This window comes from Octopus bimaculoides, chromosome 9 (genome assembly GCF_046866305.1).
Source record: "Octopus bimaculoides isolate indiv1 chromosome 9, ASM4686630v1, whole genome shotgun sequence".
In the NCBI taxonomy this organism is placed as follows: Eukaryota; Metazoa; Mollusca; class Cephalopoda; order Octopoda; family Octopodidae; genus Octopus; species Octopus bimaculoides.
This window is the reverse complement of record NC_142936.1, coordinates 74,356,366-74,382,045: the sequence shown is the minus strand read 5'-3', so window position 1 is coordinate 74,382,045 and position 25,680 is coordinate 74,356,366. Positions and strand designations below refer to the sequence as shown.

The window sequence follows — 25,680 nt, the reverse complement described above, 5'->3', positions numbered from 1 at the left end:
GGATTCACCCAAGATCAAAGCAGATTCATATGATTGACTTTGCATTAACAAGGAAAGCTGACTTACAAGATTTGTGCAGCAGTCACAGGGTATTGCGAGGTGTTGATTGTGATACTGATATGAAAATGGTAAGAGCTAAGTTCAAATTGATGATCCGCAAAAGGATTCGTAGTGCAGATGTATGAGTACCAAAGAGAATTGTTGCAGAGCAGCCAAAGCAACCACAAGTTTTGCAGTTATTTTAGGAAAGATGCAGCAATGTTTCATTTTGACAGTTCATGGTAATCTTTTGGGGATGGAATATATAAAATGGGATCAAAGGTGATGAGTTTTAAAAAGAGACGGCACCGACACTAGATTGATTCCAATGATATGGTGATAAATGAGCTTTTTTCAACAAAGAGATCCACTCATGAAATGCTTCTTGACCCAAAGGTAAATAACAAAGTGCAACTAGAAAAGTTGTTCAAGTTTAGGAAAGCAGAATTGCGAAAAGAACTCTGGAGGCTTAAGGATACTTGGTGGAGAAATTTATCCGCGGAGGTACAAGTGGCCTATGACAAGAAAGGCATTCACCGATTTTATAGTTCATTGCTGCAAGCTTTTGGACCCCACTCTTTATCATCTGTCCCCTCGAAGTCAAAAGATGGAAATGAGTTTATTAAAGATCCTCCTGGAATAATGAGTAAAAGGAGAGAACACTTTGCAGATATTTTCCACAATCTTTCTGTAGTGAACATGGATATCATAAACAACATTCCACAAAACAAGATAGTGCAACACATGAATGATATGCTTTCCATTGAAGAAGTAAATCTGGCATTATATAAACTGAGATCAGGTAAAGCTCCTGGATTGGATGGTATTCCAGTTGAAATTCTGAAAGCAGGTGAAGATCATATTTCATCTGAAATTCATAGCCTGATAACTCGAGTTTGGAATGAATCATCTGTGTCAAAGGAATGAACAAGTGATATTCTAATATCTATATACAAGGGTAATGGCTCAAAAGCAGTGTGTGGTGATTCTAGAGGGATAACTCCCTTGGCACATACCAGAAAGATACTTTCAAGGATCATGTTAGCTCGTCTCGTTGAGAATGTATTTTCACACGTGATTCCCGAAGAACAGTGTGATTTCAGACCTGAGCGAGTAACAATGGACATGATATGTTCTGCAAGGCAGGTTCAGAAGAAATGCCTAGAGCAGCGTTTCTCAACCGGGGTTCCCCGTAATCCTAGGGTTCTGCAAAAGGCTCCTGAGTGTTCCACGAGAAAGTGTGAGATAAGCTAATGCTAATTTCATGATCGTCATATTACTATACAGGCACAACATATTGGTTATTGTAATATTGTAATATAGACATCATCCTATCTAGCCTATTACGTTATCAAAAACACATAACCATTGGAGATATATTTAGTGTTGTCTGTAGTTTATGGACACACTGTATTGTTGTCTTTATATTTACAGAAACACCTAATAACCCAATGTGGCAGTTTTTGTAGAGGAAACATTCAGAAAATTCTGGTGAGTCTAGTGATGAAGAGCCACAAGCTGCTGACGAATTCCACTGCACTAGTAGTTCAGCAACGGAAAGAAAGAAGATACGTCTTTATTATGAAAGTTACTTATCAATGGGCTTCACGTGGACCGGTTATCCAAGCTCTCCTATTCCATTGGGCGTCGTCTGTGGCAAACAACTTTCAAATGCAGCAATGCCCCTAGCTAAACTAAAAATACACTTCACACTAAATTACAGTCGTATGAAAAGTCAGGGTGCAGATCTTTTTAAAGGCTGTTGAAATCTCAGAGGAAACAGAGTACAGCATTTGATAGTAAGGTTAGCGTCAGTAAAAAGGCTCTTGAAGCAAGTTATTTGGTAGCAGGAATTATTGGACAGAAAAAGAAAAGACATACGGTAAGAATTTAATACTGCCAGCTTGTAAAATTATAACAGACAGTAAAATGCTTGGGCAAAATGCACTGCAAGAAATTAAAAGTGTTCCACTTTCAGATGGTACAATACGTCGACGCATTGATGACACGGCACATGACATTGAGGAGGTTTTGCGTGACAAAATGAAAAATAGCAGTTTTTCTATTCAGGTTGATGAGTCAACAGATCTTACCAATAACTGTCATGTAGATTTTGTAAGATTTGTCAATGAGGGTGAAATTCAAGAAAATTTCCTATGCTGCAAAGACCTGCCTGAAACAAGAAAAGGAATAGATATATTCAACATTTTGTCCTCATATTCGTAAATAAGAGGTCTCTCTCGAAAGGACTGTGTTGGCATTTGTACTAATGGTGCCCCATCAATGGTTGGCTCCATAAAAGGTTTTGTTTCTCTTGTAAAACAAGAAAATCTTGATATAATCGCAATACATTTCTTTCTTCATAGAGAGGCCTTGGTTTCAAAATCAATTGGAGTTGAATTGAGAAACGTTTTTCACGATGCTACAAAAATAGTCAACTCTAGTAAACAAAGGCCAGTTCACTCCAGAATGTTTAAAAGACTGTGTCAAAAGCTGAACAAAGAATACATAAATCTATTGCTATATACGGAAATCCGGTGGTTAAGTAGAGGAAAAGATTTAAATCGGCTGTTTGAGCTAAGAGATGAGTTGCAGAAATACTTTCAAGAAACCAACAAGATTTTGCTGAGTGCTTTGCAGATGGAAAATGGCTATAGAGGCTAAGCTACTTATCAGATTCCCGGCGGTGCATTGTGTGCGTATCTATGGAGTGCTCATCCAGTTCCACGTTATCACGAGCAGGCTGTTCTGTACTTGGATCAACTAGAAACCTCATCGTCGTAAGCGACGGAGAGCCAGTTAAAGGATTGGTTATGGTCATATATTACCTTCTTCTTCTTCTTCTTCTTCTTCTTCTTCTTCTTCTTCTTCTTCTTCTTCTTCTTCTTCTTCTTCTTCTTCTTCTTCTTCTTCTTCTTCTTCTGCTCTCGTCATCTCTGCCTTCCTCCTACTGCTTTTTCATCCCCCAGCAATATTTTTATCTGCTATGGTAGTGACACTTTCTTTTTCCGGTCCGTCATTTCACATACTATTTGCATTTTAATCTCTACATATACCGTTTGTTTCCTCCCGATATAAGCAAAACACAAAGCCTGTCAAGCGCACTACGTAAGAGCGCACCTTTGACGCAGTTCTAGGGAAGTGCCACTCTAATGTTTAGAACCACAAAAATTACGTAAAATTCATTTGGAACTAATGTATGAACTGGTAGTGGAAGCAGACTTGGTACAGAAATAATAGTAACTAGTGATTAAAGACGTGATAAAATTTTGGTGAGGCGTTATTTGATGGAGGAAGCAGGTTAAGGAGGGGGTTAACACCTTTTAAAGAGCACGTAATTTTATCGTGCTGCTCCAGAACGCACTGCTAGCGTAGTGAATGGGGACAGCTTCGTTTTCAACGTTTGCAGTTGTGTATGCCTGTCAAGAGCAGGGCTCATTAGCCACAAACGGAATCGCAAGTGCAAAATAGAATTTAGTCTTAGAGCGCACAATGTTGCTAAAGGTCAGCAATGGTCTCCCTCGGTCATGAGTGGACGGCCATCATATATATATATGAGGAGTGGCTGTATGGTAAGTAGCTTGCTTACCAACTACGTGGTTCTGGGTTAAGTCTCAATGCGTAGCACCTTGGGCAAGTGCCTTCTACTGTAGCCTCAGGCCGACCAAAACCTTGAGAGTAGATCTGGTAGACGGAAACTGAAAGAAGCCCGTTGTATATATATGTGTGTGTGTGTGTGTGTGTGTGTTTGTGTGTGTGCGCGCGCGTCTGTGTTTGTTTTTATGTATGTATATCTGTTTTTGTGTGCTTATGTTTGTGTGTCTGTGTCTGTCCACCCGCCATCGCTTGACAACCGATGCTGGTGTGTTTACGTCCCCGTAACTTAGCGGTTCGGCAAAGCTGAACGATAGAATAAGTACTAGCCTTACAAAGAATAAGTCCTGGGGACGATTTGTTCGAAAAAAGCTCCAGCATGTCCGCAGTCAAATGAGTGAAACAAGTAAAAGAATAAAAGAATAAAAGAAATATATATATATATATATTTAAGGAAGGGGTACCTATAGTTAATGGTTCAGTTAAAAATATCTCACTTAGAACCCCAAATTATCCACTAATAGGAGGCAACCTGCAATAGTACAGAACAACCCTAGGTTGTGACATTATAGTCTGTGCAGCCTATAAGTGTAGATTATATAAGTTTCGATATAGGATTATTATTAATAATAATAATAATAGTAATAATAGTAATAATAATAATAAAAATAATAACAATAATAATAAGAAGAACAATAACAATAGCAATAATAATAGTAGGAGAAGAGTGTGTGAGCACGCACAATAGCAAGGACAGAAGCAGAGCATAGAGAAAGAATTGTAATAAAGATGTAAGCGGCAGCTGAGAGGTTTGCTACCTAGACCTAGAAACAACTCAATGTAGAATGGATGAATGAGAGGTAAGCAACAGTTAATATAGTACAGTACAACACAGCCAAATGCTTAGATCTCCAAACACAATATAGGTGCATGACTCAACAATAATAAGGGTGGATATGAAATTAAAATAGGAACTGAGAATAAAATAACAAATTGAGCATTTAGTAGGAGGGATGAGGTTCAAATCTTAGTATAAAACCCATAGAGGATAATGGTAACAGCATAGAATGATAATATATTGAAATATTACTGAATATACTAGTGAAGGAGCTTGAAAGGATTCCTAGGAGCAAGGATTTCTGGACAGAACTCCCTTAGCCAAATAATGAGACACAGCAATAATGTAAAACAAAATAAGAGCAACGAGAACCTCCTAGGGGCAACAAAAATAATCTACCCATCGGAGATAATTAGTAGTCATTAAAAATAAATAAATATTAAAAAATAAATTAATAAATAAATTAATAAATAAGTAAATAAAATAAATTAATCTAGTAGACACTCACAGGAGAGCGGTAACAATAGAAAAGGTTAAGGAGTTACCTCCCCTGTATTTAATACACCTAATACCCAAAATAAACGAAGACAGCATGGAGGTACAGTCGAATAATTCTTAATAATCTGTTATGATCGTAATTTGTGTTTTTTCGTAATTTGTTCTGATGTAACCCACCCCTGAGGAAGTGCCAAACGTCAGACATCCAATGGATCAGTCGCTGGATAGGTTTGAGCACAGAAATGTCGACATCGGATGGTAAATAATTAAATAAATAGAATAAAAATCAGTCGCGTTGGATGTCTCCATCTTTTTTTAAATATACAAATTTGAAACCTTGAAATATATATATATATATATATATATATATATATATATATATATATATATATATATATATATATATATATATATATATATATATATATATATATGTATGTATATATATAAGAATTCACAGGCAACATATCCGACAAGAAGAACTAAGAATGATTTCATTAAGTAAACATCTGGAAATATGCGGAGACGGAAAGTTCAAAATCTTTCCCTTTTATAAATGTACACGGGACGATCCACAATACCGAAAGCCAATGGAACTACTCTTCATGAAAAAATTTTCCCCAAAGTTAAATGTTTGAAGGAGAAAAAGAAAAACAAGGAATATGTTTTGTATGTATATATATATATATATATATATATATATATATATATATATATATATATATATGTTTGATATGATATATATAGTTATTTTTACTAATTCAATTTTTCAAATTTACAAAGATTATACTAATATACTCTGATGCAGAACTACACTTTACAAAAAATAAATAAATAAATGAATGTATGACAGGAATATATACTAAAAGGGACCCAAAGTCTATAAAAAGAAAGGACAAAGAATATAAAATGAAAGAACTAAAAGCAAAAGAAAAAACAGGAAGACATTTTTTTGTTTTCTTTATATTTTCTATTCATTATTCTCTATTTTTTTCTTTCTTCTTCTTCTACCATCCCTAAAATCTGTCTCAAAACAATACAGTAAGTAGTAAACAAGCTTTTAACTTTTTTTTTTGGACACTCCTTAAAAAGACCAATTCAATACAATGACCCTTCTCTCTCTGTTTTACCACATCCATCTCTCTATCTGTCTGACTATCAGTCTATCTATCTATCTCTCTATCTGCCTATCTATCTATCTATTTACTTATACATCTTCCATTGTCTCCAAAGCCTCACCCCCAAAAAACAAAAAAACAAAACAATGTTCTGTTATAAACAAAGCCCCCCAAAACACCTGTTTTTATATAAATAAGCTAGATCTCTGTATTTTCACAGTTATATTTGACAAGTTCGAAAGACGAACGAAAGCGCTAGAATATGTATAAAATAAATGAAAGAAGTTATTCCAAAATTCTGACGACTTTTTTTTCAATATATATATATATATATATATATATATATATAGAGAGAGAGAGAGAGAGAGAGAGAGAGAGATATAGATAGATAGATAGATAGATAGATAGATAGATAGATAGATAGATAGATAGATAGATAGATAGATAGATAGATATAAAATTTAAATAATAAGGGCGATAAATTGGATATTAATTTAATTAACACCAATTTAAAACCAATGGTCTAGCATAAAGAAATATCTGAAAATTCAGAAAAAATTGTATTACATATGTATAAGAAAGGATGACCACTAAGTGGACATCCATTATGCTAGAAATAGACCATCTACGATCAAACCACAAAAGAAATGAATGTTCTCCAGAAATATTTAGCACATACCAGAACATAAGCGGGCAAGACAAATGAAAATATACAAATTAAAGAATTAATTGCAGACCAGGTTTCGCAATTAATGCAATTATTACTTACGTAACGCGTCAGTGGCTCTTCAATACGACCGTTCGAATTCAATATAATTTGCAGAACTATACACGTTGTCCACATAAAATTAGACATGTATACAGTTCTACCGATTACATTGTAATTATTTTCAAAAGTCCCCGCTCTGGCACGTTAAATACCGGAAACAATTCTGCAGAAGATAATTCACTGCAGTAACCGTTGCCGGTTACAGAACATACTTATTTAAAATTTAAATAATAAGGGTGATAAATTGGATGTTAATTTAATTAACATCTATTTAAAACCAGTGGTCTAGCATAAAGAAAAATCTGAAAATTCAGAAAACATTGTATTACATACGTATAATAAGGGATGATCACTAAGTGGACATCCATTATGCTGGAAATAGACCATCTACGACCAAACCACAAAAGTTCTACGATTAATACTTTATTTTATATATTTTCATTTGTCTTGCGCGTTTATGTTCTGGTGTGTGTTAAATTCTTCTAGAGAACATTCATTTCTTTTGTGGTTTGTTTGTAGATGGTCTATTTCTAGCATAATGGATGTCCACTCAGTGGTAATTCCTTCTTATACGTATATATATATATATATATATATATATATATATATATATATATATATATGTATATATCTATTTATATATATATAAATATTTATATATATAAAGAGAAATATATTTATATATATATATATATATATATGTATATATATATATGTGTGTGTGTGTTTGTGTGTGCGTGTTTAGTGTGGGTGTGTATGTGTGTGTGTACATATATGCATATATATATATATATGTACACATATACATATACATTTACATATAAACAAAAACTTACGTTTGTGTGATTTAAATGCTTGCGGGTGTCTAAAAGTGTCATAAACTCTCTGCCGTTGACAATACCTGTTTTGTCACTTAATCCGATAGCATGGAAATTTAACAATTTAAGATTTGGTACCTTTTCTTTCTTTACACTGTGAAGACAAGAGACATGTTGGAAAATAAATTTTGGTAATGCAACAAAACAAAGTATAAACATATTTTAAAATGAATGAAGTATAGTTTGCAGGAGAGAAGACTGCACTGGTTCAGATGTATAACACAAATGGAGCACGATATGCTTTACTTCTTAATTTAGTCAGTGAGGGAAGGGTAGTTCCCTTTATTTTTTAAGTTCATTTCAGAAGAGACAAAAGGAAAAAAGTTATTTTCAAACTGGAGAACTACCATAAATGATTTAGAATAAAATCTTCTAAAGACAGCTGTCGGTGTTGTTAACTCTTTTGTGACCATATCTCTGTTCCAATACACTGAATTTGATTCAATTTTTTAAATGATGACGAATTTAGTAGAATCACTTTACCACTTTTGAGCTGTGATGTAAAACATAAATTAACAAGACATTCATGGAGATGGTTTAAAAAACAGTATCTAAGATCCAGGAATAGTTTCAGATGGGGTGGGATGAAAGTAGTTAAGCATAGTGATAAATTACATCTACTCTCCAAGAATGCAGAACACAAAGAACCAGAACAAAAAACCAGGTCAGCTCCAACTGAGTCATCTGTAAGGGGGCTGGGAATTTGGCAAGGGTTACTGGACTCTCAGACTACTTCTTGTCACGACACACACACACATGCACACATTAGGTAGAGTGAGAGAGTAAGTGAGATGTTAAATTTTATTTGAACACAATTGACATGCATGTTCTCTCTCTTCATGCACAGAAAGAGCGATATGGCTACACGCATAAATACACATACACAAAAGTATTGGAAGGTAGAAAGGTGGAGATAGATATCTTTTTATTATAGCCACACAGGGCTAAATACAGAAAATGGACAAATTACAAAGTAGAGCTTTGCTTGGGGGGGTGGGGATAATTTGGATCAAAAGGGATCGCGGGAAGAAGAAAAAAAAAACAAAAGAAAAAAAGACGTGGGGGGGGGGGGCGATCAATAGGGATAGTGTATCACAGTCGATGTAAAAAACGGGGAACAGATTAGGTTTATCCGTGGAGAGAAAAGCCTACGGAAAAGACCACGGCCACCTCAGGCTTTTTTTTTTAAAGGTACATGAAAGTAAGTACCTTCTCTCTTTTTGTCTCTTTTTGTTACAAGTCTATGCTTAAAATGGTGTCGTCTTTCATTCTTACCATTCTTGCCACATTTACCCATTTTTTATTGAAACTTTCATTCGACAACACTTTCCTCTCTATCCTCATCCTCCTTTTCAAGTGGTACTTGAAAAAGTTGACGAGGGACTGACCAGAGAGGAAAGTGTTTGTTTGTAGACCTTTCAAACGCGTCCACCACACGCATTCTTTTGCCATAGCTATCAGTGTTACAAAAACCGTTTTTCCTTCCCGTTTAAAGGAAGGTGGCGGAACAATATTCACGATAGACTCGGCTGATAAGTGGGCTCGTCCCACACGCGACAACAGCCGTTCGACGAAGGTCCACAGCTCTGAAATATCTGGACACTGCACGAGTGCGTGCAGAACGGTTTCGTCGCTCTGACCGCATCTCGGGCAGGTCGGTCCGGTGGTTTTCGAACCGTGTCTGTAGATCTTCTCTCGAACTGGTAGTGCGTCTCGATAGCATTGCCAAGCCAGGGATCTCTGGAAATTATCCATAGGCCCCAGCCCGAACGTCGTCTTGAAAAGGCGGGTTAGGAATTTCTCGTCGATACCCAGGTTTGCCCCGAGAGTGTCGTCAGACCTCCCCTCCACTAGTCCTCTATAGAACGCATTGGTCGTTTGGAAGTTGCACAAGTTTGATCCCGGACGGCAGAGCTGTTGTAGAGCTTGGCGACACTCGCGGTGCCAATCGCCCAGTTTCGGTCTCTTCCTGATCCATGTTTGCAGTTCGGTGAGTGAGACGAGCTGCGGGAAGGCGTGCCTCACAAACGGCGCCCACACCTGTTCACCGTCGTCAATGAAGTTCCAGAGATGCCGCAGTCTCAGCGCATGTCTGCGCATCATTAACCACGGTATCCCCAGTCCTCCACGTAACGGTTGTTGACAGCAAATGGATCGCCTCACCATCGGAACGCCACCCTTCCACAGAAAGCGGAAAAGTATGCGTTCTAGTTTCGTGATGGTGGCATCGGGACAAGGCACGACGGTCAGGTGGTAATCGATGACTGATGCGATATACACATTAGCCACCTCCGCCCGGCCTTTTAGAGATAACTTTCTCTCAGCCCATGTTTGGCTGAGTTTGATCACTCTACTGGTGATCTCGTCCCAGTTCTTATCCATTTGGAGGTCCGGACTGAACCAGACCCCGAGCAGTTTAACCGGTCCGTCCGTCCAGCGTCCCACTACGGAGTCACTGTTGGACGGTATGGGCTTGCTTCTCCAGGTGCCGAGTAACAAACCCACTAACTTTTCCGGGTTAATTTTTGCTCCTGTCACCGTTTCGTATTCTTTAAGTGTCTCGCCTAGCATCTCGACGTGCTTTTCGCTCGATACTATGACGGTGACATCGTCCGCATATGCAGACACGCTCGTCCCGCAACCCAGCTCTCGTGGGATACCCCTCAGTGTCGCCAGCTTCCGCAGTAGTGGTTCGATCGTCAATACATACAGGAGCGCCGACAGGGGACATCCCTGACGGACCGAACGCGTGATGTCGAACGGTTTTGACAGGTGACCGTTTACCCGTATTACCGATCGGATGCCGCTATACAAGGCAGCGATCCAACCGCGGAAGACGGGACCAAAGCCAGCTGCCCTGAGGACGGCCGCTAGGTATCGATGGTCGACCCTATCGAAGGCTTTAGATTGATCTAAATTGATCAGCGCCCCACCCATGCCAGGATCCTTAACTACCCTGTCCGTGATGTAGCGCATGAGGTGGAGGTTGTCATGGATACTTCTGCCCGGCACGGCGCATGTTTGCGCCCTGTCGACCAGTTTATCGATGACAAGCGCCAACCTCTCGGCTATTACTTTGGCCAAAATTTTCAAATCTGCGTTGAGCAGAGTGATGGGCCTGAAATTATCTATAAAATTCCCCTTGTTTGGGTCTTTCTTCAGCAATGTCACTGCACCTCGGCTCACGAAACCGGGAATTCTCCCGTTTTGTTGCCAGTTGCAGTAGACTGATGTCGCCAAACAAGTCTGGCATTTGACAATACAGCTCGTAGGGTAGACCATCCAATCCAGGTGACTTATCCCTCGCGCAGCCCGCCATAGCATCCCTTACTTCAGCAGCTGTGATGGGACCCTCACAACACTCTGCCTCTCCCGCCGAGAGCCGCGGCAGGCCGGTCAGGTAGGCAGTGAAGTCCATCCTGCGTTCCGACTCACCGCTCGCACCGAACAGTCGAGCAAAGTGCTGTTGAAAGGCCCCACACATCCTTTCGGGTTCGAGCAGACTACATCCCTGTTCATCGATTAGAGACCGAATGGTGGCTCTGTTACCGCGTTGCGCCTCCGCCACCCGGGCTTCTCGCGCAGCTTCGATCCCTTCGTTCCTTAAGGCACGCATTTTAGCTCTGACGACGCAACCTTCGTGTTTGGCGTTGAGGTGTTGGTCGAGGGCCATCCTCGCAGCCAAAACGTTGGTTGCGCTGCCAGTTGTAAGTGCCTCTTCTAGTTTCTTAACTAAGTCTCCCTCTACTCTATTTCGATCTATCGCTAGTTCTTTACTAAACCTAATAGATTCCGATTTGTTTGCCATTTTCAGGGCAAACCACCAGCGGTTGTTAACGATGGCTCCTGTTAACGCCCTCTTAATTAATTCGCTAATCCGGTTCCTGTAAACCTGCCGCGCTAAGAGCGAAGCGTTCAGTTTCCAGTAACCGGGACCCTGCCTATGTGTCTTATCTAAGTCGAGCGTACACGTCACAAACTTGTGATCTGTGTAGCTGACTATTTTAAATTGTGGACATCCTACACTATCTCTATCCGCTGTCCTACATAGAACTCTATCTAGATACGATCTCGACGATCCGACGCGGTTTGTCCAAGTCCACGTTGGCACGTTCGGATGGTCGAGTCGGAACCTGTCAGACAAATGGAAACGTCTGAGCAGGTCTTTGGGGCACTTACATCCCCTTCTACTCCTATCCACTCCCACATAGTCTATATGCGTGTCCAAGGTAGCGTTCCAGTCCCCTACTAACAGTAAAGGTCGTGACGTTCCCAGGAAAACCTCTAGACGTCTAAGGAAATCCGCCCGACCCGTTAAGGACGGTGCATACACTGCCACCAGACGGAAAGCACACCCGTTTGTGCCATCGACGTCCAAGACAACCAGCCTACCCTCCGTGTCTAGGAATATTGGCCTTACTTTTAGGTTCAGACTCTTCCGAAAAAGCACCGCGGTACCACCACCACCCATGTTTGGCAGACAGGGAGAAAAATAAATGTCGAAATGTCCACCAAACATGGACTTGAGGGCCCGCGGGTTACTGAGTCTGGTTTCACTGATAGCCATGATTTCTATGTTCTGTGACTTGATGTCATTTAGAAGGTAACCTTGCTTCCAAGCTGACGCCAAGCCACGTACATTTACCCAACCTAATTTAAGCATAGTTGAAGTCGAAATTTGTGTTTCATACACGACAGTAAAAGAGACAAGAGAGAAAGTTACTTACTCGTTTCGAAAGTTTTAGCTTCCTCTTCTTTTGAAGTATCTTGGATGAGGTTTTTGAAGAGTTTCTTTGATAAATGTTTTTGGAACCCCCCAACAGCATTTGGAAAGAGGGTTTTGAGTGTGTGGTGCTGCGTTTGTGTGATGTGAACTATTTTGATGTGTTTCGGTGGTGTAGTGCGTGGATGATTGTTAAGCTTATAATTATCTTCAGAAATGTTTGTTTGCGATATGATGTAGTCCGTTAATTTTGTGTTTGTTGTGTCTATCGCTGATAGCATTGTGTGTGTTTTTGTGATCTTGGTGCTGGTTTGTTTGTGCAAGGGGCTTTCAGCGGTTACATATTTCCCTGCTTTGCATGCATTTAATTTTGGGGTTGTTTTTGATCTTTTTCTTTTACTTCCTGTGGCTATTTGCCATTCTGTAGAACTTTCATCGTTAGACGAAATGTCTGACGAATCAGAAGGGAGTAAAGGCAAAGCATTTGGTTCTATTTGTGTGTTTGTCGATGGTGTTGTGGTGTGTGGTGTGTGTGGTGTGTGTGTTGTTGGGGAATTGGGAGTAGTATTGGTCTTTTCTTCGTTCTCAGTGATTGTCTTCTTGGTTGTTGTTCTTGGTGTTGGTGTTGGTCTGTCTTTAGTTGTTCTTGGTGGTGTTGTTTCTGTTTTTGACTCAGGTGGTGGTGTTGTTTGGTTGGGTTGGTTTGTTCGTTGTTGCCGTTCTTTCGTTTTCGCATATAGCTGCTTGATCAATTGTGCATACGGTGGTGTGGGTAATAATGCTGGTGTTTTGGGTTTTTGGTTTTCCCGTGGCTGTTGTTGTTGTTGTTGCTGTTGTTTCGCGGCAGAATTGCAGTCCTTTTGGAAGTGAGCTTCACTGCCACATATGTAACAGCGTGGTCGTCTGCCTTCCACCACTACATACAGCCTTTGCGTTGATGGTAACTTTATGTAGGTGGGTATTTTATTTAGTGACTCCTGGGTAATATGGAGAAGGATCTCCATTTTTTTACCCACCCACTGTTGCTTTTCAGAAACATTAATTTGCAATATATCAACTTCCTCCATATCGACACATACGGCTGATGTTATCCATAGTGTGTCTACCGTGGGAGGAATATTTTTTATGATAACCCTTGTTACCCTCTGACCAAGGTAACTCGGTATCATTGTTAACTCTTCTGTCTTAAGAGTTAGCGTTGAGAATCGTTTCGCTAACTCTTCACTTTGAAAAATAACTTGCACATGGGCAAATTTATGCCACCAAGTTACATAATCCTTATATTGCCATACAGATCTCAAGCATTTCTCGATCTTTTCCGTGCTTGCTTTTTCTGGTTTTTTTGTTTTCGAGTTTAAAATTTTATAAATAACTGTCTTTTTGTTTGTGTCTTCTAAAATGTCTTGTGGTATGTTGATCCGCACCTCGTCATTTTCTTTCGTAAGTAAAGCCTTTGTATCTTTTATCTGCTGTGCAGTAAAAGATACTACCGTCGTTTTTTCCCTTATCGCCTCGGCGAAGTTTGTTTTGATCTTGTTATTGTTGTTGGTGGTGGTGGTGCTGGTGTTGATGGCAGAGGTGACTGTTGCTGTATTAGCGTTGTTGTTGGCGGTTGTGATGCTGACAGGTGTTGTTGTTGTGGCAGATGGGTGACCTTCTTCTTGTGTACTCCTCTGACCTTCATATGAGTTACGAAGTGGCGGGAAATTTTTTTCATAATTTTCTTCGGCGTTCAGGCGTATTTGAGCAAATTGTTTGGCCATCATGCTCTTCTCTTTCTCTCCTTCCGTTGTCTGTGGTGAAAGGAACAAAAGAGGAGTGGAGTTGTTGTTGTTCTTTTTGTTATTGTTGTTCTTGGTGGTAGTGGTGGCTGCGATGTCGGTGGCAGTAGTGGTTTTGGTTTTGTTGTCGTTGGTGGCGGTCGTAATGATGGTAGTGGAGGTGGTGAAGGCAGTAGTAGTAAACGCAGCATTCCTGGTCTCTACGTCTTGTGTTCGTTCATGCGGAACGACTTGTTGGTCAGTCTCCTTGCCTGCTGTTAGAGGCAAATCGACCACGTGTGAAGGCCTAGCCATATTTCTTTTACGAAATATGGCAAATAAGCCGGAGAAAAATCAAAAACTTTTGGAAATAAACTCCAGAAGGAGCCACTTCCTATTACAAAAACCCAATAGGGTCGAAGTGTATAGACTTATACACCTCTTCCACAAAAAATATTTTAAAACTGCAAAAGTTTTGACATATAAAAGGCCAACTTACTTGCGAGCCGATGTGACTAGCATCCGTCCAGATCAGAGATAGATAGATAGATAGATAGATAGATAGATAGATAGATAGATAGATAGATAGATAGATAGATACATTTCTTTTATTAGCCACACAGGGCTCAACGAAGATGGGACAAATACAATGTAGAGCTTTTCTTTTTGGGAGGGGGAAGGAAAAAAAGAGGGGTGTGTCGATCAAAAGGGATCGTAGGAAGGGAAAAAGGGGGGAGTTCGATCAAAAGGGATCGAGAGAGAGAAAAAAAAAGATAGATAGACAGATAGATAGATAGATAGATAGAGAGAGAGAGGGGTAGAGAGAGAGCAAGATAGATGGAGAGAGTGGAAGAGTTAAAACGTGAGGAGCATCTCATGTCAAATATGTCAGCGTCGAAACAGCGATGCCAAATAAGAAGTATCATAACGGCTGTGCCATAACAACTCATCCACATCATCTCTACACCCCTAACAATTCTTTGAACCCACTACCCAGGAATAGTCAGTTTGTCTTTTGGATCATCGAAAGCATAACAAAGCGAAGATCTTGCAGGGACGAACTCATATACCGAAAGGTATTTGTTCTATAACTCTATAATCTTTTCGAATTCCTTCATATGTATTGCGAAAGTGATCTGTTCAGAATTTCAATACTTGGTCGTCCATTTACTTTTATATGCATCACACACTTAATCCAATGCATACAAACTCCTCACCCATGCAAACATGCATGCACAGATATAATGAACGAAGACATATCAAAGAATCTAAACGTAAGGAAACTGTAGGAGAGAAGAAGCAAGGAAGCTTGAGAAGCAGTGAAGAGGTTTGATCTCGGAACACAGGTCTCTATAAAATAAATTTATAATAGACCGCAACTAGTGGTGAGACACTGTGTTAAAACATACCTATCCAACTCATATTAGCATAGACAAAAAGAAATTGTTCCGTCCTATATGACAGTTTATCTCACAATTAAATAATTCCATGAAACTAAATCTAAGTAACCCACTTCATGAGCTCCAACTGTAACATATTGAAATGAGAGATAGCTTTTCTAGTTATGAAATACATACACCAATAGCTAAAGCAAATATCGGAAATCATTATATTGTACCCTGGAGTAAACTCTATTTATTACAATGTGTCTGACTAGTAAACAGGTTGCCACTGCTCTTGTTGAACACCAAGTCAATCATGATTGAATAGAACTATCGTCAATGGCTTTCCAACCGTGAATATCTCATTTTTTTCCTCGGCGCAGTTCAAATATAACAACATTATCTAGTAAATCCTTTTAAAAATAATCAGGTTTGATTCACAGGAGAAAATATGTTTATATCAGTGCGGGGTAATGACTAGTAACAATGTCTTGTAGTATTTAGTTGTGATTGAATCATCTTCCCCTTACACCAAATATTAGATTTGCATTTTCTATCTTGTAGGATCCTTAAATTAAGAAGACAAAATCCTGAGGTCAGTATAATCCCCTAAAAACACACTTAAAATGGATGCTTTAGCACGGTCGTAATCCATTGGCAGAATCCAGTAAATGAAAGAAAAGAAAGAAATGTAACATCACATTTTTCTCAAATATATCCAACAATTTGAACAGGCCTAATCAAGCAGACCTGTGAACAAAGGCATGCCAGATGCGATATTCCCATTTTGTATGGCTATCTATATTATGCTAATATGTGCTTTTGTAATTCTTTTAAGATGGTAGAGTGTGATTTGAGGAAATCTTGTCTACAGCATCTTGCACGTTGCGGAAGTATGTATGAGTTTCTCAACACTTCAAACGTTAATAAAGCAATAGTGGCCATGTATTGTCACAACCAGCATGCTTGACTAGATAAAAAGAGAATAACGACATTCACAGCAATCTCAACTACGGGGATATTTTGCTTCAAATTGTAGCAGCTTACGAGGGAGAGTTTACTTCAATTCCTAGCAACTTCAGAGAGAGAGTATAGTGGCAAATGGATCCACTATGCTCTCTTTGACGAGAGGTGTAACAGTAAAATCTCCCACAAATCACTTTACATTCTTAAGAAATAACGAAAAAAGGCCACGCATTAGACAGAGATAAGTACACCACCACCAACACTACCACTAATACTACCACTACTACTACTACTACTGCTGCTGCTGCTGCTGATGATGATGATGATGATGATGACGTTGATGATGATGGAGCTAAGACTGCTGCTGCTACTGCTGCTATTACTACAGTAAACGAATACTTACAATGGGTCAAAGGAATGTACTTCACAGCCAAATACATCTTGCATCCCAACATCAAAACTTGAGTCAGTATCAATCCTGTTGAAACAAAGCAAGTCATATATATATGTGTGTGTGTATGTGTGTGTGTGTGTGTGTGTGTGTGTGTGTGTGTGTGTGTGTGTGTGTGTGTGTGTGTTTTGTGTGTATGTTGCATGTATGTGTGCGTGTGCGTATGAGAGAGAGAGAGAGAGAGAGAGAAAAAGGAACAGAGATAAAGGGTGTTAGCGTTTCTTTGTCTTGGCCGTGCATGATAGTTGTAAACGAATATTCTTCTGTGAAGAACTTCTTGGCCATGGGGCAATAGTACCTTACTGGAAAACAGCTAAGGACATCTGGCTGAGAAAATCTGCCTCAACGAATTCTGTCCGACACATGAATGTATGGCGACGTAGATGTTCTAAACATGAAGATGATTATGATGAAGCTGATGATATATATAAGTACATATGCATATACACCAGGTTTCTCTTAGGTTCAATCTACCAAATCAACTTACAAAACTTTCGCCCGTCTGGCGTTATAGGATGAGAAACTGGTCTTAAGTGCCGCAAAGTGCAACTGAACATGAAGGTGATAAAACAAATTTCTTAACCTTATATCCTCGAACGTGTCCATATATGTGTATGTGTTTCTTTGTAGACACATACATACATATATGACACACACACGTATATATATATATATATAAGCAATGTTAAATCTCTGAACGAGGTATTCACTTTATATATATATTCACTTTATATATATATATATATATATATATATATATATATATATATATATATATATATATATATATATATATATATATATATATATATATATATATATATATATATATATATATATATATGTATATATATATATATATATATATATATATATATATATATATATATATATATATATATATATATATATATATGTATATATATATATATAAATATATATATATATATATATATATATATATATATATATATATATAAATATATATAAATATATATAAATAAATATATATATATATATATATATATATATATATATATAGACATACATACATACGTATACCACACATATATAGGATATATATATATATATATATATATATATATATATATATATATATATATGTATATATATGCACGAGCGCATGTACGCAATATTTGGTTGATGTTACATGTATTATTTAATAACAGTTTGACTCAACTCCATAAAACTTAGTTTCGTACGACGTACAACGCAGCTACATCGATACGTATCTGGAGGTCGAAAAACAAGACGCGACAGACTCATAATGGTTTCGAGATATTAGGCCTGCATTTCTAAACTCAGGTTACGTAACAGTATTGTTCAGGATACGACAATCTCTGAATTGTACGTGATGCATTCAACAATTCCAGATTAGTCTCATTAACACCTGAGAGAAAAGTATCCGGACTGTTGCCATAGTGACGAAGCTAAAGCACGTAGAGTAAAGCCGCTTGCCACAGATTGATCGTGTAGTCTACTGTGCATGCGCACTAAATTTTAATATTCTAGCTTACTTTCGCTGTTTACAGCAGTGGTTGGAAAGGTGTGCAACGTGATTGTCTCATTGACCATAACGGACTAAATTCTGCGTCAAAATTTGCAATTTGAGAAAACCTTGGCGTTACCTGGTCAGAGGGCTACGCAAAATTTTCAAAAAAAATTCATCGTTCTCGATACTATCAATGAGATCTTGTGCAACGATTTCCCCTCACAGCTTCACGCACATATGCGATGTTTTTCTCAGCTCTGCTGGTTGTGGGTCTCTCAGAACGTTCGTCAATATCGACATTTTTTCGGATATAATTCGAAACGTCTGAGCCACTCGTACACTTGTGTGCAGCTCATACACTCTCCGCCATACACTTTTCTGCAACTTTACGGAGGTCTCCCGAGCGGGTATCTCCATTACAACTGTTATGGTCAATGCGACGATCACACGGAACATACCTTCCTTCCAAGCACTAACGTAAGCAGCGGAAGTGGGTTAAAACTTTAAAACTCAGTGCGCATGCATAACAGTGTTCAAGGTCAATCTTTGCCAAGCAGCTTTACTCTGCGTACTTTAGCTTCGTCACTACAGCAGCAGTCCGTGTACTTATTGATCAGACATATCTATACTATAAATTGCAGTGTTCTTGATTGCTTGGTTGCTTGATTGATTGATTGAGTGTCGACAGATTCACTCGAGAACGGTGCAGTGGAATCGCATGAAATTCAGCACAGAACGGCAGCATGGTCTGCTCATGTTCAGGAGATTTTTATTGCCCTCCAACTCCCATGGTTACCGAGATAATCGATTATTACTTTTTAAGATAGGAATATCCCATTCAAAGTGGGGAGGGGCGATTTTGTTGCCTTTCCCATGCGCAAAATTTTACGAAAAACCAGCACATTAAAAAAAAAAAGCTATAGCTTACGCTCTTTCCAATTACTATGTTCTTTTTAACTTCAGTTACAAATGTCTTCAAACGTCGACATTGAAACGTCTTTTCTATATTGAGACAAACGGACTCTGCACAATTGTATCCATCCGGGAACGCGTTTTCAACAATTGAAATTCACAATTCTAATCAGTGTACATGAACGTCCAACCTATGATTGATCTTGAACAGTTTCGATTAACATTCTTGTGTCGCCAATACAACAACCGCACTACCATATATTTTTCTTTTAAGGCGAGGTTATACCACAAATAAGGTTCCGTGACTACATGGGACTATGGGTACACACGTGAAGTTAGTTTTACAATATCGACCCGCAAAATCCTTAGCGTCGTATTGTTTTGGGGTTGTTCTTACCTTTTTTTGTTTTTGGAATTTTTGTTTTTTTAATTTTTAGTTCTTTTTATTATTCAAAATATACATAGGAAATAGCCTTTAACCAAATCCACCACACCGCCCGAGTGAAGCCGGGAAAAACAACTAGTATATATATATATATATATATATATATATATATATATATATACAGGGTGCGTAAGATATTTGAGGACAGATCTATGTTTATAAAAAAATACAGTTATATAATAACTGATAATAACTTTTCATATCAAAAAATTGACATGAGGATAAAAATAAACATTTTCTATAATGTTATACAATAAAGCCACCTTCAGCTTCACCAACTGCTTCTATATGAGATATAAATCATCTACATGCTCCAATCAAATGGTCCTGGTTAAATTTGAACATTTTGAACTATGGTAACTTTTAAAGAAACTATGGTGTTATGGGCTTGTTCATTCACCTCTCTCTCAACAACACTCCACATGTAATAGTTCAATGGATTGGGATCTGGATAATTAGGAAGCCAAATGTTAGGGTTATGCGACCATGAACATTTTCAGCCATTCATTCTTGTGTTTCTAGAGCCATGTGTGATAGTACAGAGTCTTACTGAAACACATAAGGCCTTCCATTGCATACACTCACTGTCCATCCAGAGCTTAACAATTATTCCAGGACCTCAATGTAGGTGGCAGAGCTAACTCTAAAGCCTTGTCGAAAGAGATAAGGAGGCATCATATGTCTTTCATTGATGACAACCCCTAAAACCATTACAGTTGTAGGAAATTTTGTATGTATAACACTTGGAGTTTCAGAAGGATCTGCACGTAACCATCTGTCATTTCTTCTGTTAACTTTTTGATCTTGGTCGAAGTTTTTTCAACGTCATGAACTTCTTGGGATGGTAATCAATGTTCTGTTGAACTTGCTCGACAAATTCAGGTGTTCTGATGATTACAGAGCGTTTAGAATTCTTTTTATGCTTTGATACTAGTGATACGTTTCCGTCTTCAGTCTCTAGCTCCTTAAAAATTTGTAAACAAAATATTTGTTAACTTCTAAAATTCGGGATATTTCTAAATCGCTATGTCCAGCTTTTTATAACCACAATAACAGAATGCCTCTTCATTCCTTGAGTAAGCTGAGGGTCTACCATTATAATTTTCTGAAACAAAGATCATACAGAGTTAACAACAAATGCGGCAATGACCCCCAAATAAATATATCCTCAAATACCTCACGCACCATATATATATATATATATATATATATACAGGTGAATTACGTACTTAAGTTGAAGCACCAAGTCAGGGCGGTGTTTTCCGTACAACTTAAAATAAAGTGAATAAAATCAAAATAAGCAACAGAATATCAAGTGGTGATGCAGTACGACCGTTTCAAGCGGCTCCATTTAATTGAATAATGCACTCATTACATCAATTTAAATGCAGGGCTATCCTCGGCTGCATTAATCTGTTGGCCACATTAATAAAATTTTACTCAAATTCTCTAATTGAGCAAGAAGAGGGGAGGACTCCATGTTGCTACTAATGTAGTTAAAAATATACTACACATCGAAGAACTGTATGAAGTTTGTTAGGGTCATAACTTGTAAAGGATTGAGGGTCATTTACAATTTATTAATCGTTTTATCAATTACCAAGTCTAAGGCTAGAGAACAGCGTCTGTTTAGAATGGAAGACAGGAGTGAGTTGACAGTTTATAGTTTGGTATGGTCATAAATATTATCAGGATCTTAGGATTTGTATAAGTAATTGTCTATCAAAGAAGCTAGGTAGAGGAAGACCCCAAATCAAGATGTGAATTACCAGTTAAAAGGGCGAGACGTTAATAAAAGCTATGATGTTAATACAGAGGAAATTATCACGGGGTACTATGGATGATTGTATATGAACAATATTGTTATGTTGTATAAAGATAAAATTTAATATTACTAAAAATGATATTATAACCATATTTAACTATGTGCGCACAGAGTTCAATAGGTATATGTATCTGTGCACAACGTATTTTTACCGATTTTTTCTGATTCTTAGCTTATAATTAATATAAAGATAGTATGATTTATCGCTCCAGTATTCCATAAGAAAATACCAAGAGCAATCTTTATAGAAACCACCTAATAAGTAAATAATTAAGTACAGGAATGAATATTAAACTATTTCTATGTAATCTTCCCTTTCTAATTATGAAAATTAGTATATATACACGTTTTATCCATTCTGGTTATGATATCATTTTTAGTAATCTTAAATTTTATCTTTATACAACATAACAATATTGTTTATATACAATCATCCATAGTACCCCATGATAATTTCCTCTGTATTAACATCATAGGTTTTATTAGTGTTCTCTTGCCTTAGATTTGGTAGTTGATAAAAAAAAGACTAATGAATTAAAAATGAACCACGATCTTTACAAACAATGACCCTAAAAAACTTCATACAGTTCTTCGATGTGTAGTATATTCTTAACTACATTAGTAGCAACATGGAGACTTTCCCTCTTGTTGCTCTATTAGAGGAATTGAGTAAAATTATATTAACGTATCCAACTGATTAAGAAGTCTATTTATTTATGCAGCTGAGGATAGCCCTGCATTTAAACTGATGTTATGATTGTATTATTCTATTAAATGGAGCCGCTTGAACCGGACGTACTATATCACTTCATCATATATATATATATGTGTATATATATATATATATATATATATATATATATATATATATATATATATATATATATATATATATATATATGTATATACACACATGTGTGTGTGTGAGTACATACCCAAATGAGTATACCAAGCAAGGCTTCACGGGATAATATTCATTATCCAAACAAACATACCATCCTCCGTCTCCACGAGAACCAATGCGCACTATCTTGTTACACTTCACCTGAGTTTGGTTCATAAATCTGCAATAGTATTCAACAAATAAATTATTGATTTTTCTTTTACACAGACACAAGTACTTGATGTTTATAAAAGGCTGACAAGAGAAATGAAGTGAAACAACTGGGAATGAAAGGCTGCATTATTTACTTCATTCTGCGAAATGTCATTTCTTCTAGTCTACCACATTAAAGAGACTGACAGAGAACCACAGTAGAAACTATAACTAACATTTCCTCAAAGACAATGAAATTTGTTCTGGCCACAGAATTTACACCAAAATCAATTTTGCTTTCGATTTTCTAAAGGTTGATAAAATATAACATCATTCCTCTACAACAGACTGGAAGAATTTCAAAGTGTTAGATGAGATGCTTTGTGAGATTTATTAATGCTCTTTGCATTCTGATTTCTTAGATGAAGTGGTTTAACACCACCATCATCTGGTTCTGGGATTTCTTAAGTGGAGTTAATTCTGTTAGAAGCATTTTTTCCAGGTTTCCAATTTAAGAAAATTTACCCTCTTCTTTGCTAGCTTAGGTAGGAAGGTTTGACAGGTTCCAACAGATTCAAGGATTGTATAGTATTCCGATGTCTGCCTTTGCATGGTTTGTACAGTTGCATGCTCATCCTAATGTCTTTGAGGGAAAATTGGCTGCTGTATCCAGCAAGCCGAATGATCACGTGGATGTGTCTTCACTGAGTTGTCAGAATTGTTATTGATGCTATTGAGAAGTCCCGGCCAATTCTTTAGATCTATGGATTGGAGGTAACCAATAAATGACTAAAGCGTGAAAAAATAAGACCACATATTCAAGACACTCATCTGGTTCTGTATAGTAGTGAAATATACATTATCATCGGATAGGTTTCCTTTGATTTGACTAAGGAGCTTCTGTATAATGGGTTGACTTGATAAATAAAACAGGAATATTCTTCCACACACAATTTCTTGACATGGGTCAGCAAACTTCAAGTCTTAAATCTAAGAAAACCATAACCTCAGTCGTCAGTTTGGTTTTAATGTCCACTATTTTATGCTCCCGTGAGTCAGGCAAATGGTTGATGTTGATATTATTTGGCTGGATGCCTTTACTTCCACCGACCTTTATCTGTATCCAAATAAGATAATATTACCCATCTCATGACTTGTTTATATGGGAGATTAGAAACTAAGGACATTGTATGCATGATGGTGGAATTTCTTTATATCTATTGCAAGACGTCAAAGCAAGGAGACAGTGACACACACATACATTCCAATTTCCATCGTTCAAGTCCATTCTACAATGATTTAGTTGGCCTACAGCTATAGTAGAAGACGCTGGCACATGTTGCCACATAATGAAACTCAAACCCAGAACATGCGGCTGGGAAACAAAAAAGCATTGCCACACAGCTATACCTTAAGATGCTATGGAAAAAAAATGATAAACACTGGGTTAATAACAAAGATAGGGATAAAGGAGAGAAAGAAGAAAATTTTCACGAGTTTAGAGTGCATAAGTTAAAATTAGGAAAAGCCAAAGACGCATTAGAAGAAGAAAACTTCAATGAGAAATCCATGGAAGTTTAAATTTTGGAAAACCTATCAAAACTTTACCAGCAAGAAAACAAAAGGCAGCATTAGGAATCAACAGCTACAAATGATTTAAATTATTGTAACAAAAATAAATAGATAAGAGAACAATCTTATCTTACTCGTGTTGGTCTCCGTATCATTAGCTTTAAAACACATGGAAAACAGCTGAATAGCATTGAAAGACTTTTTTTAATATTATAGTTAACACGCAACAGCGTGCAAAAAATAGAGGTATGAAAGAATATTACCCATGGTATAAATCCTCAAGTTCTGAATCTGATTTTGTTTTCAACTCTTCTGGGGATGGTAAAACCTAAACAAAGTATGGAAGATAGACTTTAATAAAAGTAAGTTTAAAGTGTTCTCAGTGTGCAGTAGTTAAGATTTTATTAGCTTTTACTTAAGAAGAAGGCATTTATATATTTAAGGTACGAAGAAAAAAAAATGTATATTGATGTGTTTGTATGTATGTCTCTGCGTGTCTGTATATAAACATTCATATGCACACACAAACACACATATATATATATATATATGTGTGTGTCTGTAAAAAATCCGGATAGAAAAAATATAACTTTAATTCTTCAATTCACCACACAGTGCCCACGATTGCTTCAGTTCTATCAACATATTTATATAGAGTATATATTATTCAAATTTATATATACCAAAATACATGTTAATGTTTGCAAAGCGATCTGAAGTTAGTGTGAACTTGGAAAATATCTCCAGTACACGAACGAATATAAAAAGAAAGTTAAGAAATACCATGTTTTAGAAACAGTAGATTGCTATTCAACATTTGGTGACGTAGGTGGATAATGAAAGTTTAATATACAAAGGTATGGATTCTACAGTACGACACACACATTCTATGTCACGACAATTAGTTATTTATCAATCATATTTGCGAAATAGTTTTAGAAATATCATGTTTATTATATACCAAAGCAATTATAATCAACAATTGAAATATTTAAATGCCTTCCTAAATTTATGACATTTCATTGTGAATTTATTATTATAATTTAATAAAATTAATTTAGACGTAATTATATCATACATTTTTCTATGTCAAGATCACGTTTAGAATTGCCTATATGGTACTATCATGCGTAACGAATAATGGACAACTTTCAACCATAATTTGTGTTCCTATCATTTGATTTTCTAATGCATTTATTAATATTTGTAGAATTACCTTTTCTTCTATACTTAAATGAATGAGAATGATTATAAAAACTAGATTTCCAAATTAACCTATGTAATAATACTTGTGAACACCTCTTATTACCATACATTGATACATTATATTTTTCCTTAAACAAAAACACCGCCCATGGACG

General features: G+C 37.1%; 1 protein-coding gene across 5 annotated transcripts in view; it reads right to left on the bottom strand.

The window, feature by feature from the left end:
• LOC149134198 (putative methyltransferase-like protein 24) overlaps positions 1-25,680 on the bottom strand; it is a 40,689-nt gene that overhangs the window by 4,455 nt on the left and 10,554 nt on the right. For 2 of the 5 annotated variants that reach the window (XM_089357721.1, XM_089357722.1), the window contains 4 exons: positions 24,583-24,647; positions 22,647-22,775; positions 16,969-17,043; positions 7,693-7,828 (listed from right to left, as the gene is read on the bottom strand). In XM_089357721.1, coding sequence (XP_089213847.1) covers positions 7,693-7,828; positions 16,969-17,043; positions 22,647-22,775; positions 24,583-24,647 — 405 coding nt within the window. The other 3 variants (XM_089357723.1, XM_089357724.1, XM_089357720.1) reach the window with 3 other exon arrangements.